Source organism: Papaver somniferum, chromosome 1, assembly GCF_003573695.1.
Source record: "Papaver somniferum cultivar HN1 chromosome 1, ASM357369v1, whole genome shotgun sequence".
In the NCBI taxonomy this organism is placed as follows: Eukaryota; Viridiplantae; Streptophyta; class Magnoliopsida; order Ranunculales; family Papaveraceae; genus Papaver; species Papaver somniferum.
Genome location: NC_039358.1, coordinates 88,331,501 through 88,353,453, shown reverse-complemented (window position 1 = coordinate 88,353,453; position 21,953 = coordinate 88,331,501). Strand labels below are relative to the sequence as shown.

At 37.0% G+C, this 21,953-nt stretch overlaps 1 protein-coding gene across 1 annotated transcript; it reads left to right on the top strand.

Moving 5' to 3' along the window:
* The first annotated feature begins 996 nt into the window (after nt 1-996).
* Nucleotides 997-4,495, top strand: LOC113293814 (cytochrome P450 90B1-like). Its single transcript, XM_026542317.1, has 8 exons — nt 997-1,401; nt 1,519-1,843; nt 1,935-2,087; nt 2,175-2,447; nt 2,539-2,634; nt 2,740-2,818; nt 2,952-3,058; nt 4,029-4,495. The coding sequence occupies exons 1-8, from the start codon at nt 1,172-1,174 to the stop codon at nt 4,317-4,319; spliced, it is 1,554 nt and encodes a 517-aa protein (XP_026398102.1). The 5' UTR covers nt 997-1,171; the 3' UTR covers nt 4,320-4,495.
* Nucleotides 4,496-21,953: the final 17,458 nt, after the last annotated feature.

Here is a 21,953-nt window from a genome sequence, read left to right as displayed (position 1 = left end):
AAAAAAAAAAAAAGAAAAAAGAAAAACTGATCAGAATCTAAGTTCTTTCAATTTCTGAGTGGGTTACTGCATGATTGTGAACAACTATTAAAGAGATTAAAAAATCGAGACTAATAATTCTGCAATTTATATAAACACAATAGTTAGTACAAGAAAATTCGTTTAAATAAGTACTAAAAACATTCTTGTTAGGCTGGAACTGGATACTAACTACTTCAGCTCATTACAATTTTTAAGAAAGTTATGAATTCTGACGTCATGAACACCTAATTACATGATTAACTAACAATATCTAAGCTCTAAATAAACTAAAAAAAGCAAAATGTCCTTTCTTGTTACAATAGGTCATGCACAATTGTGATCCCTAATCAAAATGTTTTTTTTGATCCGTAAAAAAACTAGTGCCGAAGGGTTTCAAACTCATATCGCTGATGTCATCGTCCGATAACTTTACAACTGTACCCCATTGTTGTCGGCCTAATGGAAATGTAGCGACTTAATGGTTTTACGACCGTACTACACTTGACATCGAAATGTAGCGACTTAATGGCTTTACGACTGTACCACACTTGACATCGGCCTAATGAAATGTATTGAGCTTGGAATCCACCCACTTGTTGCAGTTTTTGCACTACAATGAACTGAGTTTGGCTTTAAGTCTCATTTCCTGTTCTGCTGTGCAAACAAAAAAACACAAGCCGCCTGGCTAAGTATCGTGCAAATTGGGGCAAGTGGGCAAGGAGTATTGCAGTAGAAAATCTCTACACATTTGCTTTTACTACGTCGATTTGCTTTTCATACTTAACTACCACTTGGAGTTAATAAATCACCTAATTAAGGACTCAAATTGAAAAGAAATGATGTAAGAATAAAAAAACAAGGTGTAGGAATAAACCGGGTACTAAAAACAGAGGAAAAGTGGTGAAGATGCTTAAAAAATGATGTAAAGAAACGAAACCTTTAAAAAGAAAGTTAAAACTACTCATGTCTTCATAAAACCTCTCCAATTAGAAGACAAACTCCCAAAGTTCTATTTAAAGCTCAAGAAAAACAGGATCTTTTCAAGATTTTGAAACAGAGAGTTGGTTCTTTCTTAGATAAATAGGGACAGAGAGAGTGGAGAGAGAGAGGGAGAGAAAGAGAAGGAAGATAGCTTTTGTTTCAGTGTACAATGTCTGAAGTAGAGCTACTTCATCTCTTATTCTCCTCAACTACAACCACAATATTATCTCTACTACTAATTATCATTATGTGGTATCATCATCTCTTTAAAAGAAAAGATAAAGTACTTAAACTTCCACCAGGAAACATGGGTTTGCCTTTTATAGGCGAAACAATCCCTTACTTGAGACCTTATTCTGCTATTACTGTTGGTGAATATATGGAAAAACAAATATCAAGGTACAAACATAATCCCTTAATCAAAAGCCCAAAATTCTAAATAATAGTTAAACGCATATGCTAATCAATTTTAGTTAGTTTTTGATCATGTATGTTCTTCAAATTTTTCTTGTGCAGGTATGGAAAGATTTACAAGTCGAATTTATTCGGTGAACCGACAATTGTTTCTGCTGATGCTGAATTGAACCGGTTTATATTACAAAACGAAGGTCGATTATTCGAATGTAGTTATCCCAGAAGTATTGGAGGAATTCTTGGAAAATGGTCTATGTTAGTGTTAGTTGGAGACATGCACAGAGATATGAGAATGATTTCTCTTAACTTCATGAGTAATACAAGACTTAAAACCCATCTTTTAAAAGAAGTTGAAATGCATACTTTACTTGTTTTAGGATCTTGGAAAGATAATTCAGTCTTCTCTGCTCAAGATGAAGCTAAAAAGGTAACCTTATTTAGTATATGAAGCTCTTTCTTTTTTCGATATACTTTTTTGTGAAACAATTAATGGTTTTTTTTTTTGTTTTTTTTTTTAGTTTACATTCAATTTAATGGCAAGACATATTATGAGTATGGATCCAGGAAAGCCTGAAACAGAGAAGTTGAAGAGTGAATACATTACTTTCATGAAAGGAGTTGTATCAGCACCATTGAACTTCCCAGGCACAGCATACAGAAGGGCATTAAAGGTGATTAATTAGTAATAAGTATGAATTTGTCTCACTAATCATGTTTTTGACTGCACCTAATTCTTTTTTCTCTACGTACATGAGCAGTCACGATCATGCATTTTGAAAGTAATAGAGCAGAAAATGGAGGAAAGAATCGAGAAAATGAACGATAACCGAACGTTAATGGGCGAGAAAGTAGTGATTAAAGAGGAAGATGATCTTCTTGGATGGGTATTAAAGCACTCAAATTTATCAACAGAACAGATTCTTGATTTGATATTAAGTTTGCTGTTTGCCGGCCATGAAACTTCTTCAGTGTCTATAGCTTTAGCCATCTATTTCTTACAAGGATGTTCTAAAGCAGTTGAAGAATTAAGGGTACGTAATCTTAAATTAATTTACTTTTGAGGAGTTTAATGTAATTAATTAGTAAATTAAACATTTGCCCTTGATAAATTGTTGAATTTAGGAAGAGCACCTTAGAATTGTGGGAGCTAAAAAGCAACTGGGAGGAGAAGTTGGATTGGTTTGGGAAGATTATAAGCAAATGGAATTTACCCAATGCGTAAGTTCTCTTAAGTAACTTTTTTTTAATGATTAATCACTTGGTAATGTCCAAATGCAATTCTGATAGCGATTCTGATAGTGAGAATGATGGAATTTTGTATAGGTTATAAGCGAAACTCTTCGGCTGGGAAATGTAGTCAGATTTGTACACAGGAAGGCCCTAAAAGATGTCCATTATAAAGGTAAAAATAAAATAATCCTAATTGATTCCTATAATACTACAGTCTTCTAACCTAATTAAGATTTTATTTTCGTTTTGAAAAAAAATAAAGCTGTCAAGATTAATATGAATGTTGGGTGTTTGAAAATTTTCAGGATATGACATCCCTTGCGGGTGGAAAGTTCTTCCGGTCTTCGCTGCCGTGCATTTGGACCCTCTAATCTATGATGATCCCCAGCTCTTTAACCCTTGGAGATGGCAGGTTAGACTCCAACCCGTATAATCAAACTGCTGTTGTGTGTTTGCTGGTTTACTGGGGGACCAAGCTAATAAATGATTCAAAAACTAAGGACCAAACTGAAATAAGTTTTTTATCAGCGATAACTCATGATTTGGCGCAAGTGAGTCCCAGACCCATTTAGTAATTTTTTAATTTTCTGTGGGGTTTATGAAATAATTAAGGCACATGAAGTCGGGGAGGGGCAATGAAGTGCACGTGCAACTGTGCTTTAGAGTGGGGCTATAGGTAAAAAAATAAAGAAAGCAGTAGTAAGTAAACCCCAAAGATCCTACAAAGAACTTTCCAAAAAGAGGATGTAAAAATCAAACCGCGCACGCCTGTCCCACCACCTTAAAAGCTAGAAAAATGAGCCATCCATTCACTTACAGGGTCCATATCAAAATGTATGAGCTGTTTCTATTCAATCATGATGACGATAAGAGTAGAGGAGAGCATCCAAAACAATTTGATTGCTCCAATCATCTTACTTACTCATGATCCCTGTAGTACTACTCTGATCTTTCCAATATGTCAAGTGTCAACCATAGGTCAACACCCTAGTTGTCCAATATTCATACCTTTTCTCTCATGTCCGAATAAGGGTGGCAACTTGCCGATCCATTTCAGTAAAAAGAAAAAAAGATAATCAACTGCCCGTGCTCTGTCGGCAAAAACCATCCTTAATAAATTAGAACTTCAACTTCAATGGAAGGTTGTTGGTCGTTGGGAAATCGGAAGTGGAAGTGCTTCCGCTTTTCACAGAAGAAGACTGTAGTTTTCTGAAGTAAAAACATTTCGCTTCTCTCAAAGTATACATTTTCTTCGAAGTTTGATGTATCCTACATTACATACATACTTATACTTATCCTTGACATCGAGTTCGAATGCATTTTTGGTAAAAAAAATAAAAAAACAAAAATACTGAATTGTTTTACCGTATGAATTTGTGCAGAATAGAAGTAACAACAAGGGGTCTGCATCGCTTCTAAGCACGTCCACAACAGTAACAAATAACTTCATGCCATTTGGAGGAGGACCAAGATTATGTGCGGGATCAGAATTAGCCAAGATGGAGATGGCCGTTTTCATACACCACCTGGTCCTGAATTACAATTGGGAACTAGATAAACCAGATCATCCCTTTGCCTTCCCATTCGTCGAATTCCCTAATGGTCTACCCATTAAGGTCCACAAATATCACCACCACCACAATACCCTCACAATGCACAGACAACAATCATAACAGCAACATTGTTTTCATGATTCTCAGCCTCTCATGTTGGATATTATAGCTATAGAATCCAAAACAACTTGTAAAGGAGAAAAAAAGGTAATATATAAATTATCTGGGGAAAAATCCACAGCAATTCTTGGGGTTCTTTTTGGAACTTTCCAACGGCTAGTTAAGATTGGTTGTCAGATCTTTATCTCACATGGACATGAACATTCATGAAGAAAAAGAAGAAGACACACTAAAGAGATGAAGTTAAAATGAAGAATAAATATAGGCTAGGATTTAGAGCAAGTGCAGTGGTGCGATCAAAACCAAAGATCAAAGATAAAAAAAAAAAGACCAAAATTTGGGTTTAGTCCGTGTTGTGACGCAACGGTACATGATTAAAATTTCGTCAGGCGGACTTTAAAAGTCCGCCCCAATTTTTTTTTGTAAAATTTCATCAGGCGGACTTTAAAAGTCCGCCCCATTTTTTGTAAATTTCATCAGGCGGACTTTAAAAGTCCGCCCCATTAAAATTTCATCAGGCGGACTTTAAAAGTCCGCCCCATTCTTTAAAAGTCCGCCTCATTCTTTTTTTTTTTATTTAATTAAAATTTCATCGGGCGTAATTTAAATCTCCGCCCGTTAACAAGCGTACTTTAAATTTACGCCCAGCAACAAGCGTACTTTAAATTTACGCCCGACTATATTAGAATTTAGGATTTGGTCGCGACCATATTTGGTCTGGAATTTGATCTTTGGTTGGGATTTGATCTTTACTCCGTCCCACTGTGTTACGATCTCATCCCAAATTTTTGGTTATACTCGCCCACTGTGGATGCTCTTAGGACCATATACGATACTAATTAGATACATAGAATATCTCTTTCGAATTCTACTCCCTTGTAATATTCATTTTCTCATTAGCATCCATTCAAGTTGTCTTTAATTGTAATTATTTATTATTTTTGGGTGTAAACGATAATTTTTCCAACTTCAAATAAGAGGATTGTGGAGTGTAGCCTTTGAGTTTTGTGGTGGAAGAATTTCATTTTTCCAATTTTAATGAAAGCTCAACAACTAATATAAATCATGGAAGTTTAAATTTAATGGTGGAAGATAAATTAGACTGCCCAAATGACGACTAGAAAGCGTTAATCATAATTAGAAACAAAATCACTCACAAAATCGGATGCAATTTTGAGGAAAAAAATATAGCAGTAAAAGGGCAAATTTTATTAAAAAATAATACTCAATCACCAATTAATAATATTTATAGCCTAATTGAATAATAAGCATTTGATAGAAATAATAAAGGGAAAATTAGACGCAGACCCAAAAAAAATAATATTCTCATTGTCAGGCCCACAATTAATTTTTAGTTCCGTGACACCCATAATTATATGAAATTATTAAAAATGTCTGCATGAAAGATTATTCATCCGCATGACGGGTTATGCATCAGGGGTATAATTGGCAACGCAACTTGGATATATTATATCTAAAAATCCGCGCCTTGAAATTTTACAAATTTTAGATCGTTGGAAATCTTTTTAAGAGAGCTATGCAACGAGTACAAACAAGAATATCAAATTTTTGTTTCTCACGAAAAAATCGGAGGTGATCATCATTTTAGGCAAAATTTTCGAAAACTTGATACATAACCATTATGCAGCCACCAAACAAGATGCATAACACATTCTGCAGACGCATAACGAATTATGCAACCATTTTCTCCACTGCATAACGAATTATGCAACCATTTTCTCCACTACATAACAAAGTTATGTAACCATTTTCTCCACTGCATAACGAATTATGCATTTGGATAACAAAGTTATGCATCTATAACAAGTTATGTAACCATTGTTTTGGTTGATTCTAGTGCGTACATAAAAAAATTGATGCATAATGCAGTATGCATCCATATTTACAGATCCATATCAGGTTATGCATCTATTTTCTCGATGCATAAAAGATTATGCAACAATTTTCTCGATGCATAATGCATTATGCAGTCATATTTTCGGATGCATAACAGGTTATGCATCCATTTTCACGACTGCATAACATGTTATGTAGATATTATTGTAGGTGCATGACAAGTTATGCAACCTTATTTTTTGTTGATTTCAATACTAAGAAAAAAGTAGCTGCATAACGTGTTACGCAACCATTTTCTGGACTGCATAACAAGTTATGAAAAAAAAAAACTGCAGAACATGTTATGCAACCAATTTCGAGAATGCATAACAAGTTATGCAACAAATTTTGTATATGCATAACCTGCATCACCATTCACACCTCCATTTTCTTTTAAATGCACGTCACACGCACACCAAGCCTATTTGCACTTCATCTCCTTTGCCTTGCCACTACAACATTCTTTTAGCTCAATTTTCTTTTAAATGCATAACCCATTGAAACCATTATCAACACCACCATTCCTAACTCACTTCACTGATCCATTCATCAATCCATTTGTTCATAGCTCAATCATGACGACAACCACTCGAGTACATTGTTCATAGTTCATACATTGTAATCTCTTTACATGTGACACTCGACTACATTCTTTTGTCAAATGAGTGAATGACGAACATTCTTGGCCTCTGTGACAAAAAAGTAAACCAAACACGAGCTTCATGACAATTCACTTTTCATACAACTCATAGTATCTTGAAAACTCTACCCAAAGTCCAATAAACTCGTACCCATTCTCTGTTTCTTGTTTCTGGTCTCTTAAACTACGTCCACGAACCATTCAGACCCAAGAGCTAGCCGTTGTTGTAACCTGGTTGCACACAAGCCACTCAGGTTTTTTCTCGAACATGTTGTTGGCATTGTATACCAAGGCTTGTTGTTAAGATTCTTCTCTTTGTATCGTCTCCAATTCCCTACAAACACGATTTTAATACAAACCCATAATTCCTCATCATCAACAAACAATATACCACACATTAATCTCATCATTTATCATCAAAACTCGAATCTTTCCTGAAACTTTCCAAACTCGAATCTTTCCATCTTAATGACCAGTAAAGATTTTCTCACCGACAATGATGATTGCTTTAACTAAACCGCTATTTGATTTGAAACCAGTTTATTCTTTCTGGTTTTTCCAAACACGGATGTTCTTGCTGTCGGAACCGGTGTAGAGAAGATCACCAACAACAGCAAGAGCATAGATATTTTCGTCTTCTCGAACAAGAGACCCAATTAAACCATGATTACAATAATCAGAATCGTTTAATGGAGCAACAGCTGCGAATTTAGACCAAGGAGATTTATAAAACGGAGAAGTATACGTTTGATTCCATGGTTGATTCCACGGAGATGCAGCAGCTGATTAATTCCAGGGAGATGCAGCAGCTAATTGGTTCCACGGAGAGCTTTCAAAACTTAATCGATTTTCGTCATCGTAATCTCCTCCTTGTGTACTCGTTGCAGAAGAGCTACTATTGCGAACAGAGAATTGCTCATCGTCTTCGTTGTTATTGTTATTGTATGGGTCTGAACGTAAGAAACTACCGAATTTGGATCTCGGAACACTGCTTGTCTGTGCAAACATAGTTTTTGTTCCTCTTGATTCTCTCGGATCTTTCCTTGGTTAAAAGGGAGAAACCAGATTTAAGCTTACCGGCATGGAGAAAAAATGAAAAACAGAATTTCAGAAACTATGGGTGTTGGAGCAATTTTTTCCCAAAAATTGGATGCGCGCGTGAAGTTTTACGCCCATGAGTTTCATAGTGGAGAAATCTGATAAAATGGGTCTCACAGTAGTTTTCACAATAATAAACTGTTTGGGAGTTTTTGATCTGTTAAGAGCGCGCAATACAATTCAAATTCGCATTTTAGATTGAAGCTAATCAGAAAATTCTAAAATATGTCCTGGAGAAATGTGATTGACAATAACTTGGAAGTTATTAGACTTGACATTGCGTAATTTTCCACGCTTAGACTAGCTCGAATTCCACCATTCCTCTCGTGGTCCAACTTAATATAGGTTGCCGAAATGAAAGTGGTGAATGAGACAATAGAGTGCTTTTAATCCATATGTCCATGGTCCACATTGAAATATCTAACTAGGAAGAGAACAAAACTAGCGTCGATTGTGTATATAAGACAAACTTTCAATTTCAAGTCTCAACAACCAAATCTCAGGTGTGAAATTCACTTCTAACTTAAAGAGCTCATAAACCTGTTATAGTTCTAAACCCTACTTGTTAGGTTACTTACATTTAATGTATACATATCTTCTCCATTGATATCCAAAGGGTTTCCCATCAACTTCCAAGACATGCCATGAGTCGTATCATATCATTGAACGTATCTGATAAGGAACCTCATACTCAAGACATAGATAGGATTAGGAGGGGTGAGTAAGAATTTGCACGCTAAGGGTCCATTTGAATGATTTCAATTAATTGTAGTATGGTCTTTCATTAAGAACTGGTCAAAATTTTGAGTTAAAATGTACTTCTCATATACATCCATTCTCTCCTTTCAATCATTTTCAGACTGCCGTAAATCAGTGTATTGCCAAAGGTGCGTGTCCACACCATATAAGACTCCTACAGCAACAAGAGTTTTAGTCTCTTGTGACATCAATGGCCCAAGATTAACAAATCTAAACGACTACACTAGTCATCCTACAAATTGGGAATACAGGCCAAACCACTCTAAAGCCCAATAGGCAATAGCAGCATACACAGATACACTATGAGCATGAGCAAGCCTTGTGGGAAGGAGTTAGGGTTGAGCAACTGTCACCCAATCCTCCATCCCGACCCATTTTCTGGGTATGGGTGTCTGATCGGAGGACTGGACAAGGTGAAGTCTTTAAAATCCAAAAAAACTAGGACTTGAATTTGAAAGCACCATTAAATAAAAAATGTGTTTCAGACTTTCGAAGATATGGGATTAGTTCAGGAGCCATCATCCAATATGAATTCATCTTACTCCTTGAGTTAAGTTCGAACGGGTTTGTGGGATTAGGATTTGTGGGGTTAACACCTAATTAGGAGTTAAACTATTTTAAAAACATACTTTATCTTTAAAATAATAATTTAAAAATAATTCTTTGCGTTCGCACGCATCCAATCCGCTCATCCTCCCATTGAATTGAACGATGATGCAAAATCCGACATGTATTGGATTGGATGCGTATGGAGCTAAAACCATAGATCATAACCACTACTTATCCTTAAATGGATGTACCACCCTCCTTCATCGTAGGGGAAAAAATAACCTGACGAGAAAAAACATTATAAAATCAACCATTTCCTTACTGGCTTCCAAACAGTTGGGACCAGTAAAGCTAAGCTGGAACGATTTTTTGGGGACTACTCAAAAAAGGTGGGGGACTACTTTGTGATAGAAATGTCCACCCTACATTATAAGGGGTGTCCTAAAAGATTAGGGAAGATTAATCTGCCCTTATCCTAATTAAGGTTATAACTAATCCTAATAACCCACTAATTTAACCCCTACCCACTAATCTAACCCACTAAATTAAAAATTTAAAACCTAAATTAAAAATTTAAAACCTAAATTAAAAATTTAAAACCTAAATTAAAACCTAAAATCAGTTTCAAAACTGATTCATTTCTTTTCTTCTTCTTCTTATTCTTCTTCTTATATTCTTTTCCTCTTCTTCGTATACATCGATGTCAATCGTCGATTCGAAAAAAATTCATCGTCGATTAATCAATTTTTATAAACAATGCGTTCTAAGCAGACACCAAGAATTCCAGGATTCAGTCCGGGGGTTGCAACTATAGCAAATCTACCAAATCAATTTCAAATTGATAAACAACTTCAAGCAAAGTTGAGAGACCAAATCAAGCATCAAACAACAAACAAGAAGCCCGATTCGAGTGAATGAAAATCCGGGGGTAATTTCTTTCATACCCATTCCTTTTAATTCGTTTTTTGTTAACGAAATCGATTAGAAATCATTAAAAAGCATAGAAAATGGTAGTTACAATGTAGATTTCGGTTAGGAGAAATTTTGAAAACCCTAGATTTTGGAAACCGAACTTTCAATATGAAGAACAGTTCGGCAAAGTATGAATTTTTAGGTAACCGAACTACCTAGTTCGGTAAGATCGCAAAAAACTTTGCGTAACCGAACTCCTTCTTTATATGAGAAATTTGAGTTCGGTGTAGTCGACAAATTTTTATAGGTAACCGAACTTTGATAAAATAGTTCGGTTACTTCGCATATTCTTGTGGGTAACCGAACTTTGATCTGTCAACACCAAACTTGTAGTTCGGTGACTTCGCAACATTAGTATGTCAATACCAGATAACCGAACTTTAGTATGTTAACATTTTGTGTTTGATGTAATCCCATGTTCAATTTTATTTGATAAGACAATATTCTATTTAGCTAATAATGTGGTTTTCATTCATTAGGAACAAAGGGAAAAATCTAACTCCCACCCCTCGTGGAGCAAAACATTTAGATTTCCGAAACCGTGGTGCCAAAAATGCTAAGTATGGAGGGGCCTCATTACCGGAAATGAACCAAGAGAATGTTTGTAAGGTAATCGAAGATGTCAATCAAGAGGTGATGGAGAATACAATTATTGAAGAAGAGAATGATGATGAAGAAGAGGAAGGAAATGAAGACCAAGGAAATGAAGAGGTTGAACAACAAAGAGAACACCTTGAAAATGTAGAGGAAGAAGAACAAGGACAGGGAAAGAAGGAGAGGGACAAGAGGAAGACAAGGATGAAGAGGAAGAAGAGGAGGGAGAGGATGAAGAGGAGGAAGAGGAGAGAGAGAAGGTAGAGGATGAAGAGGAGGAAGAGGAGAAGTCGTCGGATGAGCAAGAAATTGTTCCTGTTAAAGAGAAAAAGAATCTGAAGCCACCTAGTGCTAGATACTCACACATTCCCCCTGCTAATTTTTGTTTGTCACCTCGCAACCCAACTTATGGTACTGCAAATGATGGAGGGGCAACATTGTTTGGATACAAACACTCATGGGATGCGAAGATCTATGCGACAAAGGTATTCTTTAAGTTCATTCTTAACTAACAAAACGTTTTTTTTTTGGGATATTTTTCATCAAGTATTAATAGTGTTATATTCTTTTCGTAGGATCATAATGATGCAGTTCGTCTTATTAAACGTCAAAAGGCGTCCAAATGGGATCTAACATTGGAGTGTGACGAGTTTCAAGCGAAAGTTAAAGAATGTGTGTTATGGAGAGCTGTTGAGTACGCACATGTGGATTTTGACGTTGTTGCCGTATCCGCATTTCTCGAGAGGCATTATCCCGAGACATATACTATGTATCTTCCATTTGGCGAGATGAAAATTACTCCCGATGATTGCCATAATATCACCGGCTTACCAGTGGAAGGTAAATGTCTTCGAGAAGGCTACAACCCCTCGATGTCTTTTGAAGCTCTTGAAGAATTGGCTCTAAAATGTCTAGGATGGGATGCAGGAAAAGCTCAATGTGAGTTTAGACGTTCTGCGAGGTCCCCTAAACGTGGCGATGATTATAATCCAAGAGAGGCAAATGGAACACTGATGAAGAAGGTGAAGAAATTCAAGTTGGTAAAGTTGAAGGCAGCATTTGGAGGGAAAAAAAAGAAGGTGGAGAAAGGAAAGTTGGTGATGGACAGGGAGACCCTTAGGCATCATGTCGCCTCTTGTTGGTTATATCATCTAGGAACTATCATTTTCCCCGACACTTCTGGAAATAGGGTGGATGCACATTGATGAGTGCTAAAAAGTGCATATTTCTATATCTTTTTCTTGACAATTAACTCATCTTTTGTGCTCTAATTCTCCATTTTATCCCATATTCTGTATTTTCATTGTTTTCAAGAATAAATACTTTTCTTAATTAATTTTGTATTTTTAGGTTCTAAATAAAGTTTGGATGGAATTACGGAGCGAAAAGAGCAGAAAAGTGGTGGAAGCCGAGAGGAATTACGCAAGGAATCCGCGAAGAATGATGTTTGCAAGAGCCGGATCAACTAGAAGTGGGCTTGAAGAGGAAGAATTGTTCTTAAAGAAGATATGGGCTTGGCATACCCAAGGCCCAAAACCCTCACCCAAACCCATTTCCAATACCCATACCCGCCTTCATCTTCAGCCGTCAGATTGGATCATCTCAGCATCCTACGGTCGCTTCATCATAGTGCATCAAAATCTGAAGCTTCTGTCAAACACTTTAGTACCTAACCCCATCTTGAGCCGTCAGTTTCGTTGTATCAGGCATCCGACGGTCGATACCAGCCTATTCACTTGTAGCCGTTAGATGTATCTATCATTTCCGCATCCCACGGCTCAGCTTCGCTGGACATCGAATTGGCTACACCCGCTTCACACTGTAACAACCTACACCTATACCCATCGCCAAACACTCCCCTCCTTCTTTCCATCGAACCCATCTTCTTCCTCCCACTCCCTCTGCAACTACTCCACTGCCACCACCAACTCCGTCTGCACCTTCCATACCGCCACCACCTTCATCATATCACTCTAACAACCAACACCCATCACTCTATCTACCTATTACATCAACCTCTCGATCTTTTTCTCTCTGAAACCCTAGTTTTAGGGGTTGATGAAATAGGTTAGGTTAAAGATGAAATTGGAAGCAACAGGAGATGTAGGAGACGCACAAGAGGGATGGGTCGAAATCAAAATCAAATTTCAGAGAGTTGGTATGATTTAATTTCGATTTAGGTGAAACCCTAATTTTGTATCTTGGGTATAAATAGATGTTATGGGTGTTGTAGAAACCATGCCTGGACTAGCCAGTGCTTCACCCAAGAGGACTGGAATAGCCAGTGCCTCAAGGGTTAGTTTTTATTTTAAATGATGTTGTAAACTTCAATTGTTTTTATCCTATCCATGCTCTGATCTTGTTGTGCTTGAATTGTCTAGGATTGAATATCCTTATAGGTTGTTAAAATACTAAGCAAGCTTCTCTGCGGGTAATTACAGTGTGAGAGCCCCAACTACCACAAGGTTTAAAATTCATCTTAGTGCCTTTAGCCTCCTTTCTAGACCAACCCTTAGATGAACAGCCGGCTTTGAACCGCAACTGTCATCTAGTTATTCAGAAAGCCTAGAAACTGACTGATAACTAACAAGGGACAAGAACATAGTTGGAAGACCTGCCTTTGTTTCTTTATCACTGCCCTTGGCTAACAGCCTTGGTTTGTTTGTCTTTGTTTCACTGTTCTTATTCACTGCCACTGATTTTTCTTGTTAACTGTCACTTGCTTCATTACTTCAATTCACACCCAAGTCTCTGTGGTTCGACCCTGCCTTGCACACTCACTACAACAGACCCTGTGCACTTGCAGGTATCATTTCTGTAACTCTTTTAGAGAGCCACCACACATTATCTACAACTGTTGGAGAATCTCGATGAGATGAACAAATACTCTTGGGACACTGGGGTGCTTGCTTTTGTTCTAGGAGAGATGAGCAAAGGGTCGAGGATTAAGACAAATCAAATTGGAGGTTACTTAACTCTTGTTCAGGTGACCTTCTACATTGTTAATTAGCAAATTTTTCGCTAAATTTTTCTGCTTCCAATTCAATTTTCATATATGTGGTTAATATTTTCGTATTTTCGCATAGGTTTGGATTTACGACCACTTCCCTAAATTGGGATTGGCTAAGGAAAAGACACCTTATCCCTATGGCCAACCTACATCAGGAAAATGGTTGTTTTTGGACGCACAAAAGAAGTCTAAAGAAGAGCAGTTGACTTCTTTGGGGGAGAAATTGGATAAACTTACGGTGAACGATGTGGTATTTCACCCATACATTGTACCCGATGATGTCCCTGTAGATGAAGAAGACATGAATGGTTTCTCTACCGTCTCGCCTTATTATGGACCAATTTGGTATCCTAACGGCTGCGCAATATATAATCCAAGGAGAGTACTAAGACAACTTTGTTGCATCCAAATGGATCCCGACGTGGAGAATGAAAATTTCACTTTGCTGGTTGAAGGAACAAAGAACACCGAGAAATATTTTGAGCCAAAACATGAACCATATCCTACTGTAGCACATTGGAATGCCCTTACTAGCTACCACTTACTTTTGAGTTGTTTAAAAGTATTGAAAATATATTTACTTGTGCTTAAAATTAGAATTAGGTGTTGAAGGGTACGAAATTGTTGAAGAAATGGATGGATAAAATCCGTAGTGGATAGTCGATGTTGACTAAGGAACAAACCGACTACCACAGGCAGTGGGAGAGTCTTATAACTGAAAGAATGGTGGAGCCAAGTAGGTCTAAGCAATTGAAGATGGGTCGACAACAAGGAGAAGGTTCAAGTCGCGCTGTGGAGGAAACCGGTGGAGGATATGAAACCCCAAGTGATGAGGAAGTTCGACCTAAAACTCATGGTATAAAAGGAAGTGGTAAAAGGGGTCGACAACAAGGAGAAGGTTCAAGTCGCGCTGTGGAGGAAACCGGTAGAGGAGATGATACCGATGAGGAAGTTTGACCTAAAACTCGTGGTAAACAAGGAGGCCGTAAAAGGGGTCGTCTTAGTGGTCGTTAGGGATTTCGTATGGTTTAATTTCAAAAAACATCTTAGTTATGGATTTCGTATGGTTTAATTTCGTGTTTTTGTGTTTTTTAAAAAATTACTTAAGAATTTCGTAGTTTAGTATGTATAACACTTTTATATTTGTTTTAGAACCTTGTTTGTGTTTTCAATTATAATTGAGTTTGTGTTTTTCAATTTAATAGGCCTAAAATTTGGAATACGGGATGTTTTTCGGCAACCTATAATTTTTACACAGCTAACCGAACTTGAAGTTCGGTAACCTGTGATAAATTCAGGGTCACCGAACTGAGTTTTCGGCAACCTGCTAAATCCTACCAGATTGCCGAAGAAAGAGTTCGGTTACCTCACAACATTTTCACTGGTCACCGAACTCTGTAGGCTGAAGTACTTCATCCATAAAGGCTGAAGATATGAGTTCGGTTACCACAATATGATATGATAGGTCACCGAACTCTTCTCTGGAGACTCAAAATTTTGCTATTGCACAAGTTGGAAAAGTCATTCTCTTGATCCATAAATCACATAACTCCACTCTTAGGTTTGTTTTGGAGTGGTTTGTGTATCATATACATGTTCAATTTGTCTTTCAGCCTTCACAAAAAGGTTCGGTTACCACATGTTTTACCATGCAACCGAACTTCAAAGTTCGGTTACCAAAGCATAATTTCTTAGGTAACCGAAATCTTCTCTGGAGACTCAAAATTTTGCTATTGCACATGTTGGAAAAGTCATTCTCTTGATGCAGAAATCACAGAAACCAACTCTTAGGTTTGTTTTGGAGTGTTTTGTGTATCATATACATGTTCAGTTTATCTGTGAGCCTTCACAAAAAGGTTCGGTTACCACATGTTTTACCATGCAACCGAACTTTATAGTTCGGTTAGCAAAGCATAATTTCTTAGGTAACCGAATCATTCTTTGGAGACTCAAAATTTTGCTATTGCACATGTTGGAAAAGTCATTCTCTTGATGCAGAAATCACAGAAACCAACTCTTAGGTTTGTTTTGGAGTGTTTTGTGTATCATATACATGTTCAGTTTATCTATGAGCCTTCACAAAAAGGTTCGGTTACCACATGTTTTACCATGCAACCGAACTTTATAGTTCGGTTAGCAAAGCATAATTTCTTAGGTAACTGAAATCTTCTCTGGAGACTCAAAATTTTGCTATTGCACATGTTGGAAAAGTCATTCTCTTGATGCAGAAATCACAGAAACCAACTCTTAGGTTTGTTTTAGAGTGTTTTGTGTATCATATACATGTTCAGTTTATCTGTGAGCCTTCACAAAAAGGTTCGGTTACCACATGTTTTACCATGCAACCGAACTTTATAGTTCGGTTAGCAAAGCATAATTTCTTAGGTAACCGAATCATTCTCTGGAGACTCAAAATTTTGTTATTGCACATGTTGGAAAAGTCATTCTCTTGATGCAGAAATCACAGAAACCAACTCTTAGGTTTTTTTTTGGAGTGTTTCTTGTATCATATATATGTTCAGTTTGTCTGTGAGCCTTCAAAACAAAGTTCGGTTACCACATGTATTTATCATGTAACCGAACTAAGGGTTCGGTTTGGTCGCAAGTTTTTGTTTCCTAACCGAACTTCTAATTTTGAATTTAAAATGTACTTTATCTGACACAAATATAATACATAATTTTGAATTAGAATGTAATATCAAGTAACGGCTAATTTTATAGCCGTTATACACCTAAGTGGTATATATATATATGTCTCATAGTTAACATTTTGTTTCAAAATCTCCTAAAAATGGCAGCTACTAGTCCTAAATTTAATCTAGATGAAGATCTTTCTCTTTTCAGAAACTACATATTATACTATCCAAAGAGGGGTGAAGAACGAAGAATGAATGGTATTATGAGTCAAAGTTATTGGGGGAAAATTCATGAGAAATTCTGCTCTGACACAACAAACCCTTATAACCGTGATCATATAGCTTTGTTCATTCGATTTGGAAAGATTAGAGATAGAGTTGTGGAATTTATGACTTTATTTCGTATTGTAAGGTGGTATCGACTTAGGGGTGAAGGATTAGACGAAATCATTTTAACATTAAAAAACGAATGGCGAAGATGGAAGAGAAAGGATTTCAAATATGAATATTATTTCCGCCTACTTAAAGACTTTTTCATAACGCGTTTCGGATATTAAATGTTATGTAATATTATTTTGGAAAGTCCTGTAAAAGTTCGGCATTATCCTGTAATTTCGTTACCTAACCGAACTTCTGTTAGGTGAAGTTCGGCATTGTCCTGTAATTTCATTTCCTAACCGAACTTCAATGTCCAATTCAACATTTAATATGTTAGGGTTTTGAACTACATTTCGGCAACCTGGTAATATTCATCAACCTAACCGAACTTCGTGTTCGGTTACCTGAAATATTTTGGCAGCTAACCGAACTTGACTTCGGCAATCTCGATAATAATATGTGTCAACCGAACTATTATCTGTCAACTCCACAAAATACTAACATTAACTCAATAATTAATACCACTCTTCAAAAAACATAGTATTCCATTGATAAGCATACTTAGTGTTAGAGCATAGCTCGGTCGACCTCGCATGCGTTGCTATCTCAAGCATGTTTGTCAATGTTAGTGATCAAAACTATGAGTCTTGATTTCTAGCCTACATAGCTAAGTCTCGGACTAGGATAGAAAAGTGTAGTTGAGCTCAAGGACTTCATGGAGATTCATCATACAACGACGAAGATCTATACAAGGAACCGTGGAACTTCATCAACAAAAAGGTATGTGGAGACTTGAACTTATCTATCACTCAAAAGTCTATCTATTCTATCTTCTACTTCTTATGAGACAAAAGTCGTATGCTATATAGACTAGATCATACACATTTGACATTTTGAGCTGAGCATTCATTGCTTATCTTTTATCTCGAAATCGTGTGTTGGTAAAGCGTTTCGCTTTGATCAAGTTTATCTTCACCTAGTGACGAAAGTCGTGAAAAGTTTCAATCACTTTGAGAATTGCTCTGACATGAATCGGTCTGTGAATAACGGCTACATAGCGTCCTCTGAGAATGTCTCAATGATTGAAATGAGAGTTTGGATTACATAACCATGTGTTCCTTGAACCGAAGTTTTCGAACTTTGTTGATCAAGAGAAATCGGGAGGATTTTGGAATTGGCTTGACAAGTCCGCGAACCCAGTCCGCAGACTCATTCCGCGAACTGTCGGAAGTTCTCGACCGAGAATTTCTGCTGGATTTTGCAAAACTCGTTTATGTGCTAAGTCCGCGAACTCAGTCCGCGAACTGGCGAAAGTTCTCTTTCCGAGAATTTCTGCTGAGTTTGGAAAACTCAACCGATTAACTTAAGTCCGCGAACTTGTTTGTGAACTTAAGAGGTTATGATCTAAAGATGTGCTCTGAACATGAAACATTAAATTACTAAGGAATGCTTTATGCAAACCGTGGCTATAATGTTCATGAGCCGGTTCAATAGAATCGAATCATCTTTGTTTCAATTGTGTCTTGTGTAGTTACATAAGATCTCATAGCAATTGAACAATTCTTTAACTAGTTCATTTGAGTCAATTGAACTAGTTATGGTGAAGAAGAAAAAGGTTAATATGAAATGCTCATATGGTTAACCTTTTTGGGTTACTATGTTGAACCAACATACACGTACACGTTTGGGCATGGTTTTCACAAACCCAATAAACGTTTACCAAAGTGTATGTGACAAGCTAAGTTTTCGATCTAATGGTTGAGAAATATTAGCTTGAATCTAAATCAGGTTTTCATCTAATGGTGATATGGATTGCTTTGTAACTACGGCAAAACCCTGATTTGAAGGCTATATAAAGGAGACATCTAGCATTGTGCAAAACTAATCCCCACACGTCTGTGTGCTACTAGTGCGCCCGCTAGAGTCGATCTCCATTAACCTTTGATTTTCTTCTCTAAAATTAGGTTAACGACTTAAAGAATTCATTGGGATTGTGAAGCCAGACCGATACTACTTTTATTGTAGTTGTGTGATCTGATATTGCATCTTCTATCGTACGAGTACAATCAATTGATTGACTTGAGATCGTGAGAGTTCTTCGATAGGCAAGATAAAGAAGTCACAAGCATCTTCGTCTCACTGTTTGTGATTCCTCGACAATCCGCTTGTATAGTCAGGAAGGATTGTAGAGAGGTGATTGATGAATCTAGGCTGTTTTTCGGGAATATAAGACCGGATTATCAATTGGTTTATGTTTACCTTGATTTTATATCAAAAGACGGAACAAAACCTAGGGTTTATCTGTGTGAGACAGATTTATCATTTGATAGACTTTTTTGTGTGAGACAGATCTGTTTATTATCAAGTCTATGATTTTGGGTCTCAGCAACTCTTGGTTGTGAGTGAGATCATCTAAGGGAATCAAGTGCGTAGTATCCTGCTGGGATCAGAGGCATAGGAGTACAACTGTACCTTGGATCGGTAGGGGACTGAATGGGGTTCAACTATAGTCTAGTCCGAAGTTAGCTTGGAGTAGGCTAGTGTCTGTAGCGGCTTAATACAGTGTGTTTTCAATATGGACTAGTCCCGGGTTTTTTTTGCATTTGCGGTTTCCTCGTTAACAAAATTTCTGGCGTCTGTGTTATTTCTGTTCTGCATTATATTTTATATAATTGAAATAATACACGTTGTGCGTTAAGATCATCAACTTCTCCAATCCAACTTTTGATTGTTGATTGTAGTTGATTGATCCTTGGATATTGGTCTTTGGTACCGTCCAAGTTATCTTTCTTTGATAAAGACTCGCAGATTTCTATTTGCTTGAGTAAAGATTAAATCGAGAAATTGAGATATAAACTCTTTGATATATCTTTTTATTGATTAAGTCTGACTGTCTAGTTGATTCTCATAAAATGTATATTGGAGTTTGTCCATACAGATTGCTAAGCGAAATATTGGGTGGTGTTGTTAGACCCCCGCTTTTTCAATTGGTATAGATTAGGAAAATACTTTAAAGACCTCAAAAGTATGTGTTTGTAGCGATTTGACTAGATGGACTATAAACTCTCAATTGACGCTTCACCAGGTTTAAAAAACAACCGCAAGAAGAAGTCTAACAAACTGGTATCTCTTCAAAAAGGGTTGGATGAAAAAATCCGGGTCAACCATGATCTTGTTGCAGAAATTGCAATTCTTAAGGATTTGATATCTGGAAATACTCCCTTTAAGAAGTTGAGAAAACTCAGTTGTTCCTCTTTCCAGAAAAGTCATAGGTCAGATAGTAATCAATGACAGGATATTGAGAAAACTGATATGACAAGGAACCATTCAGACAATCTTCAAAGCATAGTCTCATGTTGTGATCCATTTAATCATATACAACAAGCGTGTATGTCCTTTCAAAAGAGTCTTAACTTGCAAGTAATCTTTGTAAGAAAGCTAAACAACTGTTTGACTCTCTTAAGGTCCATACAACACTACCAGGAAACTCTAAATCGAGAAGTACTAGTAGTATGGGTGCCTTTGCTTTAAGATCTACATCTCCCTTTCAATGGTTTCTTGATAGTGGGTGTAGTCGACATATGACATGTGACCTCACTTGGTTTGTTTCGAATGTTGACTATGAAGGAGGTCCTGTAATGTTCAGAGATGGAAGTTGTTGCTACATCAACAAAAAGGGAACGATCAAGCTACCCGGTGTTCCAGAAATTCACGATTTGGTATATGTTAAAGGTATGACCGCTAATCTCCTTTCTATTAGTCAAATTTGCGACAAGGGAAATCGAGTTGTCTTCAATGCGAATGGATTTGACATTGTTGACAAATCCGAGAAAGTGATTTTTCAAGGAACTCGTGGTAAAAACAACTGTTATCTTCTTGATACTCAGTTCAGCAACCGCTGCAATTTGACTAAGGTGGAATCTACACATCTTTAGCATGAGCGTTTTGGTCACATCAATTATCGCCTTCTAACTAAGATCATTAACAAAGAACTTGTTAGAGGCATTCCCAAAATCAATGCAAAGATTGAAGGTGTATGTGGTGCCTGTCAAAAGGGTAAGCAAACGAAAGTTCACCACAAATCATCACGAGATATTCTCACTAAAGCTCCACTTGATTTAATTCATATGGATCTCTTCAGACCAATTCAACAACCCACTGTTGCCGGTAAGAAGTATGCTTTAGTTATGGTAGATGATTACACCAGATTTACTTGGGTTGCATTCCTATCTCATAAGAATGAAACCCTTGGTGAATTCAATATTATTGTTAAAAGGATCCAGAACGAACAAGGTCGCAAACTAAAGAAAATTAGAAGCGATCGTGACACTGAATTCAAAGACACCAAGGTATTTGAGTTCTGTGATGAACTGGGAATCATTCAAAAAAACTCACCACCAATTACTCCTCAAGCTAATGGAGTTGCTGAAAGAAAGAATAGGAACATCCAGGAAATGGCCAGGGTAATGCTCCACAACAAAAACTTACCTTTAAGATTTTGGGGAGAAGCTGTCTTTACAACATGTTACTTGATCAACCGTGTGTATCTGCGGTCTAAGACCCTTAACACTCCTTATGAGTTATGGTATGGAAGGAAACCCAACCTACACTATCTCAGGGTGTTTGGAAGTAAGTGTTATATTCTGAAAGATCGATAACAGAAAGGGAAATTCGACACCAAAAGTGACGAAGATATCTTTCTTGGCTATGCTTCTGATAGTCGTGGTTTTCAAGTTTATAATCTCAGAACACAAGTCATGATGGAATCTGCTAATGTTATCATCGACGACATTAGAAATTTTTTCAAGGTAGTCCTCCTGCTGAATTGCCTCCAACAGAGACGATTGAGAAAGTCAAAGAAATTCCAGAATCAGTTGAAGTTATCCTACTGGTACTGATCCTGACATTTCTAGTGACGAGGAGAAGAGCACTGATCAAGCCATTCCTGATGAACAAGAACATGTCCCTCCACGACATCTTTGGGTTCAAAGGAATCATGACCTCAAAAGTATTATTGGGGGAAGGGATTTTACAACAAAACAAGGGGTCAACTTCAAAATATATGCAATTTTGGTTGTTATCTTTCGCAGGTGGAACCAAGG